An 11,791-nucleotide genomic window follows, 5' to 3' on the forward strand; every position below is an offset into this window, starting at 1 on the left:
GCAACATCTGAAAGATCAGAGGCTTCTGAAAATGAACATATTTTTAATGAAATCAGTGTCTCTTTATGTAACCACCAGTGGCATAGCAAGGGATGCATAGGGAGCGGGCCACCCTGGGTGCCACCCTGGAGGGGGGAAACACTCGCGACACCCCCCCCCCCCATGAGCGAGCAGCCAGCCGCCACCCAGTAAAAAGCCTTGCTCGGTGGCTGGCTGCTCGCTCATTTCCTTGGCCGGTGCGCTTTGTTTCCTCCTGCTGGGACAAAGGCGATGGGCGGGCCAGAGATGGGCATCAGTGGCGGCCACTGGCACCCCTCCCTGGCCCGCCCCTTGCCTCTGCTCCAGCAGGAAGAAGCAAAGCTTGCCAAGCAGGTGAGGGAGCAAGCTGCAGAGGGAAGCTTTTAAAGAAACCTTGCTTGCAGTTTGCCGGTGGCGCCGCTCTAGCATTGGGATCCTCAAGGATCCATCCTGGCGGCACCACTCTAGCATCAGGATTCTCAAGGATCCATCCTGGCAAGGATCTATCCCGACACATGTGCCGGTAAGTAGCGACATTACATAGTGATATTGCGTGTGTGCACTACGGAACAGGTCGCCGTCCCGGGTGACCAAGCAGCACCGTACACTGTTGGTAACCACTTAAGAACACCATTTTTAAATACCATATCAATATCATACCAATAATGTAAGCACATGATTGTACAGTGGTACCTCGGTTTAAGTACACAATTGGTTCTGGAAGTCTGAAGCGTACTTAACCTGAAGCGAACTTTCCCATTGAAAGTAATGGAAAGTGGATTAATCCATTCCAGACGGGTTCGCGGAGTACTCAACCTAAAGCGTACTTAACCCGAAGTATGAGTGTAATTGGTTCTGGAAGTCCGTACTTAACCTGAAGCGTACTTAACCTGAAGTGAACTTTCCCATTGAAAAGTAATGGAAAGTGGATTAATCCATTCCAGACGGGTCTGTGGAGTACTTAAACTGAAAGTACTCAAACCGAAGCATCCTTAAACTGAGGTATGACTGTATCTGACAAATTAAAACTCCGAGTACAGGCAGCTCCCTGTTTCCGTATGCACAATATTAACAACCTAAATAGTCACTTTGCTGCTGCTAATGCAGTAGTTTGATTTTGACAGAAGCCAACCACTGTCAAGATGGAAAGACATTATTTTATTGGTTATGATAAAAGAAAAGAAAAAGACAATATGCAATAATAATTACATTACAGATGTATTAACCACAGATTAAGCAGAGCAAAAGAAAAGCAGCCAACATATTGTGTGTGTGTGTGTGTGTGTCTGTGTGTGTGTGTGTGTGTGTGTGTGAGAGAGAGAGAGAGAGAGAGAGAGAGAGAGAGAGAGAGAGAGAGAGAGAGAGAGAAGCAGATGGGACTCATCAACCTGGGAAGGTAGTCCTTTCAAACATGGAATTCTTATTCCTTGCCTACATTTCTATCCTACTGGACTGAGTTATATAGGCTTTCCCTAAGCATGACCAAATTTGGATCCAGTTCTATAATTTTAAATGTTCAAGTAGTATATTTGGAAACAGTGGTATTTCATAAAAAATGACACATACTGGAGTTATAGAAAGAGAATTGCTGATGGCCTATATTTCACGTATTTTATCCAAAGTTTTAGTCCTTTCAGGAAAAATAAAAGGTGAATACAGATAGCATGGCAACATCTTCCAATTAAACAGAATCTCCATTATAATATTTTGGAATGATATAAAATATTGCTATGCTAAAGAAAGAAAGAAAGAATTCTCCATCATTTTTTTAAAAAGTATTGTTGTTGTTTTTTAAGGGCAGAGAAAAAAAAATCAGTGAAATACACATATCCAGGTATGCAGGGTTTCTGATGTGCTTACTTTACTTTTGAAACAGTTGAAGAGGATTTTTGAATTTTGAGTTCTATGTACATTCTACATGGCATTTCACCACTGGTCTGCACCCTTCATCCTTGCGAATTGCCAGGAATACCCTTCATGCAGTAAAGCCTCATGCTGAAATGATGAACAAATGCTCAGGTGCCCTGAATATCAAACAGAAAAAATGTAACTATATTTTGTTTTTGTTTTGTGTTGTTTGGGGAGAGAGGATTCAATAAACTAGAGGGAAGTTTTTTGGCATACTACTAAACTGAATATATGGAACACCCCACAGGCTTTAAAACAAAAACAGACATCTCAGGCCCTAGCTATAGTGTTCCAAGCCCCCACATTCAATTTCCCAGCACTACTACAAGATAAATCCAAGGATTTATTGACATCAGTCTATTTCAGGACAACATTTTCTTCATCATTCTCTTCTGTAATGCCCCCTTCACATCTTTGTTTCTGAGGGTGTAAATCAGTGGGTTCAACATAGGGGAGAGAATGTTATTAAAGAGGGCAATCATTCTATCCTTGTTAAGTGAGTAGCTGGAGAAGGGCCTGACATAGGTAAAAAGACAGCTGCTATAAAATAGCAAGACAACAGTGAGATGAGAAGCACAAGTTGAAAAGGCTTTCCTCATCCCATCTGAAGAATGCATTTTCAGAACCCTCAAGATGATGTGGCTATAGGAAAGGAGGACACACATGCCTGGCCCAAAGCCCATTACGGGACTAGTAGCCAGCATGGCAATAATACTGCTAGAGATGTCCCCACAGGAGATAGCTACAAGAGGAGGGATGTCACAGTAGAAGTAGTTGATCTTATTCATACCACAAAGGGGCAGACGGAATGTGATGAATGTGTGAATGGTGGTGTTGAGTGAACTTGTGAACCAAGAAGCTGACACCAGTTGGGCACAGAGTTTGTAATTCATGACCACATTATAGCGGAGAGGATTGCAGATGGCAACATAACGATCATAAGCCATGGCAGCCAACAGGAGGGTCTCAGTACCAATGAATAAAATGAAGAAAAAGAGTTGCACCTTGCACCTTTCATATGAGATGGCATTTCTTCCTGAAATCAGGTGCACAATTATCTGTGGAATGGTGGTTGTAGTCTGGCAGATGTCCAGGAGGGATAGGTTACAGAGGAAGAAGTACATGGGAGTTTGAAGGCTTGGTTCTATGGAGACAAGTGTGATGATGAGAATATTCCCCATCAGTGTGAAGAGATAAGTGATGAGGAGAAATCCAGAAAGGAGGAAACACCATTCATAACGGTTTGAAAATGTCAGAAGGATGAATTCAGATGGAGCAGTTTCATTACTGACATCCATTTTATTAGCTTCGTAAAATGATTTTTATCTATAGACAGAGAAAAAAATACTCTATTAGTTGGGGAGTAATTAAAGAAACAAAGGGAGAAGCATTTAAAACTTAGCTTCCACCAATGGATTTACATCAGCCATACGTAAGGTAAGGCTCCTCTCTGAGTATTATGAAATTGGGAACAACACTGAATCCTCTAAATGATGATGATGATGATGTCACCCATCTGACTGGGTTGCCGCAGACACTCTGGGTGGCTCCCAACAAAATATTAAAGGCACAATAAACAGTCAAACATTGAAGAATTCCCTATATGTCTTCTAAAACTCACATGGTTGTTTATTTTCTTGGCATCTGATGGGAGGGTCTTCCCTAGGACAGGCAACACTACTGAGCAGGCTTGATTGTGCAAGATTAGTTCTTATCAAGTCAGACTTGTATTTCCTTTCTTTTTTTAAAGCCTTGGCAAGCTTGGATATACTATCAGATTTAACAGATTTTTATACCACTTAACAATAACAGATTTATAGACCACCTAACTGGGAATATCAGAGTGGTGTACAATGTACTACAAAACACAGTGGAGGGGGCATTGTTATATAATTCACCATGGTGAGATGATTAGATAGATAGATAGATGGTAGATGATAGAGATAGATATAGATAGAGATAGATGATAGATAGATAGATAGATAGTAGATAGATGATAGATAGATAGATAGATAGATAGATAGATAGATAGATAGATAGATAGATAGTAGATAGATAGTCACACTTCAGGGAATGATGATGCAAACATGAATATTTTAAACAATCTCTGGCCATTGCTTGTTACTGATGCCACGGAAGCGTACAAAGCAGGTGCTCCAAAACTAAATGCCTTGCTGCAAACAAATAGGAGATTAAGACACCACCAAGAGTGCTCCCCCCAATGACTACAATGACAGCACAGAGAAATAAAAAGTCAAAATGCACCAGCTCTCATTTTTTATGAACAGTAAATCTGAGTGGGGGATATATCCATGCCAGTTTTGTAAACTGAACAATTAATGAAGGTTAAAGTTATCCATCACTACTAGCTACAATGACTATCTTTCTGCCTCTACTCTCAGAGGCCATCTATGCCTCTGAAAGCCAGTTAATGGGGATCACAAGTTGGGAGAATGCTGTTGCACTCAGCTTCTGCTTGGGGGATGCCCTTAGGTATCTGTTTGGTCACTGTGAGAAACGGATACTAGACTACAATGGTGCTGTACTCTGATTTGACATAGCTCTTCTTACATTCAATTTATCCTTAGAAAAGACAGTCTGAAATATGTTTAGTATCAGCCAGGCATTAAATATCAAATTTGCATTGAGAGGCATTTACGTAAGACTGAGATACATGCAAGGCTTACCAATCAGAATCCTTTAAACTGTGTTTAAATCTTGGATACCCAAATGGGGAGGGGGAGTTCTTACTGAATATGTTCTCTGTGTTGCAGTTCATGGCAGTAAGTCAAAGATTGCAAACTGTCCTATTATCTTTTAGTGTGTGCTTTTATATATTTACAAGCATGCTAGTTGGGACTGCCCAGTGTGGCAGCATATGTATAGGTGTCTGGAGGTGGAGAACCAAAGGGAGTGTAGGAAAAACAAAACAAGAAACTAATCCCACTGGTATAAGTTTAATGATTCACATTATTTGGAGATTTTTCACTGAAAACAAAGTTGATAAAGCTACTGTGAGGACACTTAGAAACTTTGAAGAGTTTGGGGCCATTTTGTCCTGTGAACATTCCCACCCACATTCAGGTTAAGAGTCTACACAGCTTACAAATGTATTAACCACAGTTTAAGCAGAGCACAACAAAAGCATATTTGTGGATGAAGTAGATGGGGTTCATCAACCTGGGAAGGTAGTCCTTATAGGAGAAGGAAAACTCTTATCCTAAGCCACTGACTTGTGGGATTTCTTCAGTAGAATAAAGGGGTAGTGAGTAAACCCTACACCAGACACCCCCAAACTTCGGCCCTCCAGATGTTTTGGACCACAACTCCCATCTTCCCCAACCACTGGTCCTGTTAGCTAGGAATTATGGGAGTTGTAGGCCAAAACATCAGGAGGGCCACAGTTTGGGGATGCCTGCCCTACACAAATCCAGATTGGAATCCCTAAGGCGATTGGATAGTCCCTTGCATGCCTTCTTCTGGCAGCACCTGCAGCCAGGCTGGTGCCTAATGTTTCACTCTAATTTACTTTGGACCACATCAGCAAGACCAATGGGGTGGAGTCATCTTATCTGGGCAGCCCAGGACCTCCATACACACTGCCCTGGCTTGCACCCCAAGGAGGTTACTTTGGTGCTGCTAACACAGCAGTTTGACTTCACCCCCTAAGGCACACTCCATAGTCTCTCAGGACAGACAGAGGCCAACAATGTTCTATTCCATAATATGATGCATCAAAAGGAAGTCTAGGAAAGAAAATTTGTTGAGTTGAATGGACCTTACAACCATTCCAGAATGTCACAAACAAATTCCAACTATTTATGAATAAATTGCTTTTTGCTTTCCCTTCCTTATCAAATGAGCAACAAACAACAGCATGTTTTCAAATGTTTCATTGGAAGATGTTGCCACACTATCTGCATTAACCTTTTATTTTTTCCTGAAAGGATTAAATCTTTAGAGAAAATACATGAAATATAAGTCATCAGCAATTCTATCTCCATACTTCCAGTATGTGCCATTTTTTGATGAAATACAACTGGTTCCAAGTATACCACTTGAACATCAATTTAAAATTATGGAGCTAGATCCAAATTTGGTCATGCTTGGGGGAAGCATATTGAAATCATTGGGACTTAGGTTAGTTAAGTAGGAACAGAAATGTAGGCAAGGAATAAGAATTCCACGTTTGAAAGGTTACACAGAGAATTCAACTAATTTTTTCTTTCTAAAACATTATCACTACGTGTATCTGGATAATGTTGATGATTAAAATTATTTAGCTTTCTATCCTGTCATTCCTCCAAAGAAGTCCAGGGCAGGAAACAACAAGTGATAAAACAAAGCAAAGCAAAACAAAACAATAACAAAAAGTTATTTTTTTAAAAAAATCCCAATATACATCTTGACTTAAAAGGCTTGCGGAAAGATGTTTTTTGGTAGCTGCAACAACAACAACAACAACAACAACAACAACAACAACAACAACAACTAATGACAGATAGCGTCTATCTAAAGCAGACACTTTTATAAAGTAATGAGAAGGGGGGGGTCCAAGTCTGTAATGATAAGCCCTGGTATAGTACAATATTTAAGCCAATAATAACAGTCAGAGAAAAGTGTTGGAGATTTTTCATTATTATATTTTTGGAATGATATGAAATAGTGCTGTCCAAAAGAAAAAAAAGTAAAAAAAAGTTTCCTCATCAATTGGGGGGGGGGAATGTATTTGACTTTTTTTTTAACGGCAGAAAAATTCAGTGAAATACAAATATCCACATATGCAGGGTTTCTGATGTGCTTACTTTACGTTTGAAACAGTTGAAGTGGCTATTTGAAATTTGAGTTCTATGTACATTCTACAGAGCATTTTACCACTGGTCTGCACCCTTCATCCTTGCAAACTGCCAGAAATACCCACCATGAGTTAAAGCCTCAAGCTGAAATGATGAACAAATTCTCAGTTGCCCTGAATATGAAACAGAAAAATGTAACCATCTTTCTCTTGGGGGGGAGGGGGGAGGAAAGATTTTGGCCTACTACTAAACTGAATATTTGGAACACCCCACAGGCTTTAAAACAAAAACAGACATCTCAAGCCCTAGCTATAGTGTTCCAAGCCCCCACATTCAATTTCCCAGCACTACTACAAGATAAATCCAAGGATTTGTTGGTATCAGTCTATTTCAGGACAACATTTTCTTCATCATTCTCTTCTGTAACGCCCCCTTCACATCTTTGTTTCTGAGGGTGTAAATCAGTGGGTTCAACATAGGGGAGAGAATGTTATTAAAGAGGGCAATCATTCTATCCTTGTTAAGTGAGTAGCTGGAGAAGGGCCTGATATATTGAAAGATAGAGCCACCATAGAAGAGCAGGACAACAGTGAGATGAGAAGCACAAGTTGAAAAGGCTTTCCTCATCCCATCTGAAGAATGCATTTTCAGAACCCTCAAGATGATGTGACTATAGGAAAGAAGGACACACATGCCAGGTCCAAAGCCCATTATGGGACTAGTAGAAAGCAGGGCAATAATACTGCTAGAGATGTCCCCACAGGAGATAGCTACAAGAGGAGAGATGTCACAGTAGAAGTAGTTGATCTTATTCATACCACAAAGGGGCAGGCGGAATGTGATAAATGTGTGAATGGTGGTGTTGAGCGAACTTGTGAACCAAGAAGCTGACACCAGCTGGGCACAGAGTTTGTAATTCATGACCACATTATAGCGGAGAGGATTGCAGATGGCAACATAACGATCATAAGCCATGGCAGCCAACAGGAGGGTCTCAGTACCAATGAATAAAATGAAGAAAAAGAGTTGCACCTTGCACCTTTCATATGAGATGGCATTTCTTCCTGAAATCAGGTGCACAATTATCTGTGGAATGGTGGTTGTAGTCTGGCAGATGTCCAGGAGGGATAGGTTACAGAGGAAGAAGTACATGGGAGTTTGAAGGCTTGGTTCTATGGAGACAAGTGTGATGATGAGAATATTCCCCATCAGTGTGAAGAGATAAGTGATGAGGAGAAATCCAGAAAGGAGGAAACACCATTCATAACGGTTTGAAAATGTCAGAAGGATGAATTCAGATGGAGCAGTTTCATTACTGACATCCATTTTATTAGCTTCGTAAAATGATTTTTATCTATAGACAGAGAAAAAAATACTTTATTAGTTTTTTGGGGGGTGGTAATTAAATGAACAAAGGGAGAAACATTTAAAACTTAAGCTTGCGCCAATGGATTTACATCAGCTATATATAACTTAAGGGTCCTCTCTGAGTATTACCAAATTGGGAACAACATTAAATTCTCCATAAGATATCATGCTCTTAGATAATGATAATGATGATTAACATGTCACCCATCTGACTGGGTTGCCACAGACACTCTGGGTGGCTGGCAACAAAATATTAAAAGCAAAATAAACCACCAAACATTCAAAAATTACCTATGCAGGGCTGCCTTCAGATGTCTTCTAAAAGTCACATAGTTGTTTATTTTCTTGACATCTGAAGGGAAGGTGTTCTCTAGGACAGGTGACACTACTGAGCAGGCTTGATAGTGCAAGCTTAGTTCTGATAATGTCAGACTTGGTTTAAACAAAAATCCTCAGCAAGCTTGGAGATACCGGTAGTATCAAATTTAACAGATTTATAGACCACGCAACAGAGACTATCAGAGCAGTGTACAATAAAACACAGTGGGGGTGGGAGAGTTGTCATATAATTCACCATGGAGAGAGAGAGAGAGAGAGAGAGAGAGAGAGAGAGAGAGAGAGAGAGAGAGAGAGAGAGAGAGAGAGAGACTTCCCGGAATGATGAAGCAAGCAAACATGAATATTTTAAACAATCTCTGAACATTGCTTGTTATTGATTGTCATTGAATCCTACAAAGTAGTTGTTCCAAAACTAAATACCTTGCTGCCAACAAACAGGAGATTAAGAGGCCACCGGGAGAGTCAAAATGCACCAGCTCTCATTTTTTATGAACAGTAAATCTGAGTGGGGGATATGTCCATGCCAGTTCTGTAAACTGAACAATTAATGAAGGTTAAAGTTATCCATGACTACTAGCTACAATGACTATCTTTCTGCCTCTACTCTCAGAGGCCATCTATGCCTCTGAAAGCCAGTTAATGGGGATCACAAGTTGGGAGAATGCTGTTGCACTCAGCTTCTGCTTGGGGGATGCCCTTAGGTATCTGTTTGGTCACTGTGAGAAACGGATACTAGACTACAATGGTGCTGTACTCTGATTTGACATAGCTCTTCTTACATTCAATTTATCCTTAGAAAAGACAGTCTGAAATATGTTTAGTATCAGCCAGGCATTAAATATCAAATTTGCATTGAGAGGCATTTACGTAAGACTGAGATACATGCAAGGCTTACCAATCAGAATCCTTTAAACTGTGTTTAAATCTTGGATACCCAAATGGGGAAGGGGGGAGTTCTTACTGAATATTTTCTCTGTGTTGCAGTTCATGGCTGTAAGTCAAAGATTGCAAACTGTCCTATTATCTTTCAGTGTGTGCTTTTATATATTTACAAGCATGCCAGTTGGGCCTCCCCTGTGTGGTGGCATGTGTATAGTTGTCTGGCGGTGGAGAAGCAACGGGAGTGTAGAAAAAACAAAACAAGAAAATAATCCCACTGGTATAAGTTTAATGATTCACATTATTTGGACATTTTTCACTGAAAACAAAGTTGATAAAGCTACTGGGAGGACACTTAGAAACTTTGAAGAGTTTGGGGCTGTTTTTTCCTGTGAGATTCCCATGTTAAGAGTTTTACAGAGCTACTTGGGTCACTGGTTGACAGGACCAGTCATCCCTCTGCCCCATCGTTCTCTTGATGATATAAGGGTTACTTATGTTAGACCTTCAGCAGAACCTTACTGAAATCCTGAGTAAAAGGCACTTTGAATGGTCCTTATAATAAATAGGGCCTCACCCCCACACCCATACAATAGGGCTTGTGCAAATGAACAGCTATGCCACACCCTAAACCTTGTTGGAATCTCTCAAATAGGTCACTCAGTTAGACCCTGCATACTTAGCGTGCACCATGACAGAATTAAATGCTAGGCAACTCCTGGGCATTTTCAACCTTAACAAAGTGCCAATCCAACTGCCCCCCTTCTATGACAAATCTGATTAGCTGCAGTAGTTTGATCCTTCATCCTTCCTAAGTGCCTGCATTTCCATCAAAGCTCAGGAGTACACATCATGAGGTAAACACACAAGTGTCTTTTTCCAATCAGGAATCAAAGGGAGAAAGGGAGGCTGAAAAATGCTAAAGGAGCGCTGACTGGAAAGAAAATATTGGGAATTTTAGCAACAATCAAGTAATCCCAGCACCTTGCACCAACTGACATTCTAAACAAACCTTCAAATGTACCAAATGTAAAACAGAAATATGTAACCTTTGGGGGTGTCCAGCCAAAAAACTAGATGACAGGATTTTTTTAAAAAAAATATTGTTTATTTTTACAGCACTGTTTGGTATACAACCCTGATACATTTTTGTAACATCAGATTAAAAATAAATTCTAGGCCCTAGTTACTCTGCTCTAAACCTCAACTTCTACTCTCTGGCACAATTAAAAAGTAAAGCCAAGAATTTCATGGCATTTTCTTCATCATTCTCTTTTGCAGTGCCCCCTTCACATCATTGTTTCTGAGGGTGTAGATCAGTGGGTTCAACAAAGGGGAGAGTATGTTGTTAAAAAGGGCAATCTTGCTATCTTTGCTGAGTGAGTAGCTGGAGAAGGGCCTGATATATTGAAAAATAGAGCTGCCATAGAAGAGCAGGACAACTGTGAGATGAGAAGCGCAAGTTGAAAAGGCTTTCCTAATCCCAGAGGAAGAATGCATTTTCAGAACCCTCAAGATGATGTGAATATAGGAAAGGAGGACACACATAGCTGGTCCAATGCCTATTACAGGGCTAGCAGCCAGCATGGCAATAATATTGCCAGAGATATCACCACAGGAAATAGCTAGGAGGGGAGGGATGTCACAGAAGAAGTAGTTGATCTTATTCATACCACAAAAGGACAGGCACAATGTGAAAAGGGTGTGGATGGTGGCATTGAGTGAACTTGTGAACCAAGAAGCTGACACCAGTTGGGCACAAAGTTTGTAATTCATAACCACATTGTAGTGCAGAGGATTGCAGATGGCAACATAACGATCATAAGCCATGACAGCCAACAGGAGTGTCTCAGCACCAATGAATAAAAGAAGGAAAAATAGTTGCGTAATGCATCTTTCATACGATATGGCATTTCCCCCTGAGATCAGATGCACTATTATCTGTGGAATGGTGGTTGTAGTCTGGCAGACATCTAGGAAGGATAGGTTGCTCAGAAAGAAGTACATGGGAGTTTGAAGGCTTGGTTCTACAAAGACAAATGTGATGATGAGAATATTCTCCATGAGTGTGAAGAGATAAGTGATGACCAGAAATCCAGAGAGGAGGAAATTCCATTCACTGCTGTTTGAAAATGCAAGAAGGATGAATTCGAAAGGAGTGGTTTCATTACTGACATCCATTTTATTATATTAATAGATTGATTTTTATCTGTAGACAGAAGCAAAAATATGTTATTTGGTGTGGTGGTGCAAAAAAATAAATGAACAAAGGAAGAAGTGATAGACTTTTTAAAAAAAGCAATTTATTAGATTTTCCAATTAAACACATTTAAACAAAAACAAACCACACATACAGCCACAAACACAACAACACATAATATGATATAATAAGATATCATCTTAATATCTTTTCAATCATTACAATTTTCTTTACTCTGCCGAGCTTTGACTTCCCTCCTTCCCCCATTCGTTTTTCTTATTCA

The 11,791-nt window shown here is 40.2% G+C and overlaps 3 protein-coding genes across 3 annotated transcripts; all 3 read right to left on the reverse strand.

Annotated features, from left to right (window-relative positions):
- Nucleotides 1–2,288: 2,288 nt before the first annotated feature.
- Nucleotides 2,289–3,224, reverse strand: LOC118077976 (olfactory receptor 5V1-like). The gene has a single exon (XM_035101692.2). It carries the CDS (start codon nt 3,222–3,224, stop codon nt 2,289–2,291), a length of 936 nt encoding a protein of 311 aa, XP_034957583.2.
- A 3,888-nt stretch (nt 3,225–7,112) lies between these two features.
- Nucleotides 7,113–8,048, reverse strand: LOC118077977 (olfactory receptor 5V1-like). The gene has a single exon (XM_035101693.2). The coding sequence runs from the start codon at nt 8,046–8,048 to the stop codon at nt 7,113–7,115; it is 936 nt and encodes a 311-aa protein (XP_034957584.2).
- Nucleotides 8,049–10,556: 2,508 nt separating this feature from the next.
- On the reverse strand, nt 10,557–11,489 carry LOC118077877 (olfactory receptor 5V1-like). Its single transcript, XM_035101604.2, has one exon. The coding sequence runs from the start codon at nt 11,487–11,489 to the stop codon at nt 10,557–10,559; it is 933 nt and encodes a 310-aa protein (XP_034957495.2).
- Between the last annotated feature and the right edge of the window lie 302 nt (nt 11,490–11,791).

This window comes from Zootoca vivipara, chromosome 13, assembly GCF_963506605.1.
Source record: "Zootoca vivipara chromosome 13, rZooViv1.1, whole genome shotgun sequence".
In the NCBI taxonomy this organism is placed as follows: Eukaryota; Metazoa; Chordata; class Lepidosauria; order Squamata; family Lacertidae; genus Zootoca; species Zootoca vivipara.

What these genes read in the sequence shown, in the direction of transcription:
- LOC118077976 (XM_035101692.2), bottom strand. Translation starts at nt 3,224, where the DNA reads ATGGATGTCAGTAATGAAACTGCTCCATCTGAATTCATCCTTCTGACA.
- LOC118077977 (XM_035101693.2), bottom strand. Translation starts at nt 8,048, where the DNA reads ATGGATGTCAGTAATGAAACTGCTCCATCTGAATTCATCCTTCTGACA.
- LOC118077877 (XM_035101604.2), bottom strand. Translation starts at nt 11,489, where the DNA reads ATGGATGTCAGTAATGAAACCACTCCTTTCGAATTCATCCTTCTTGCA.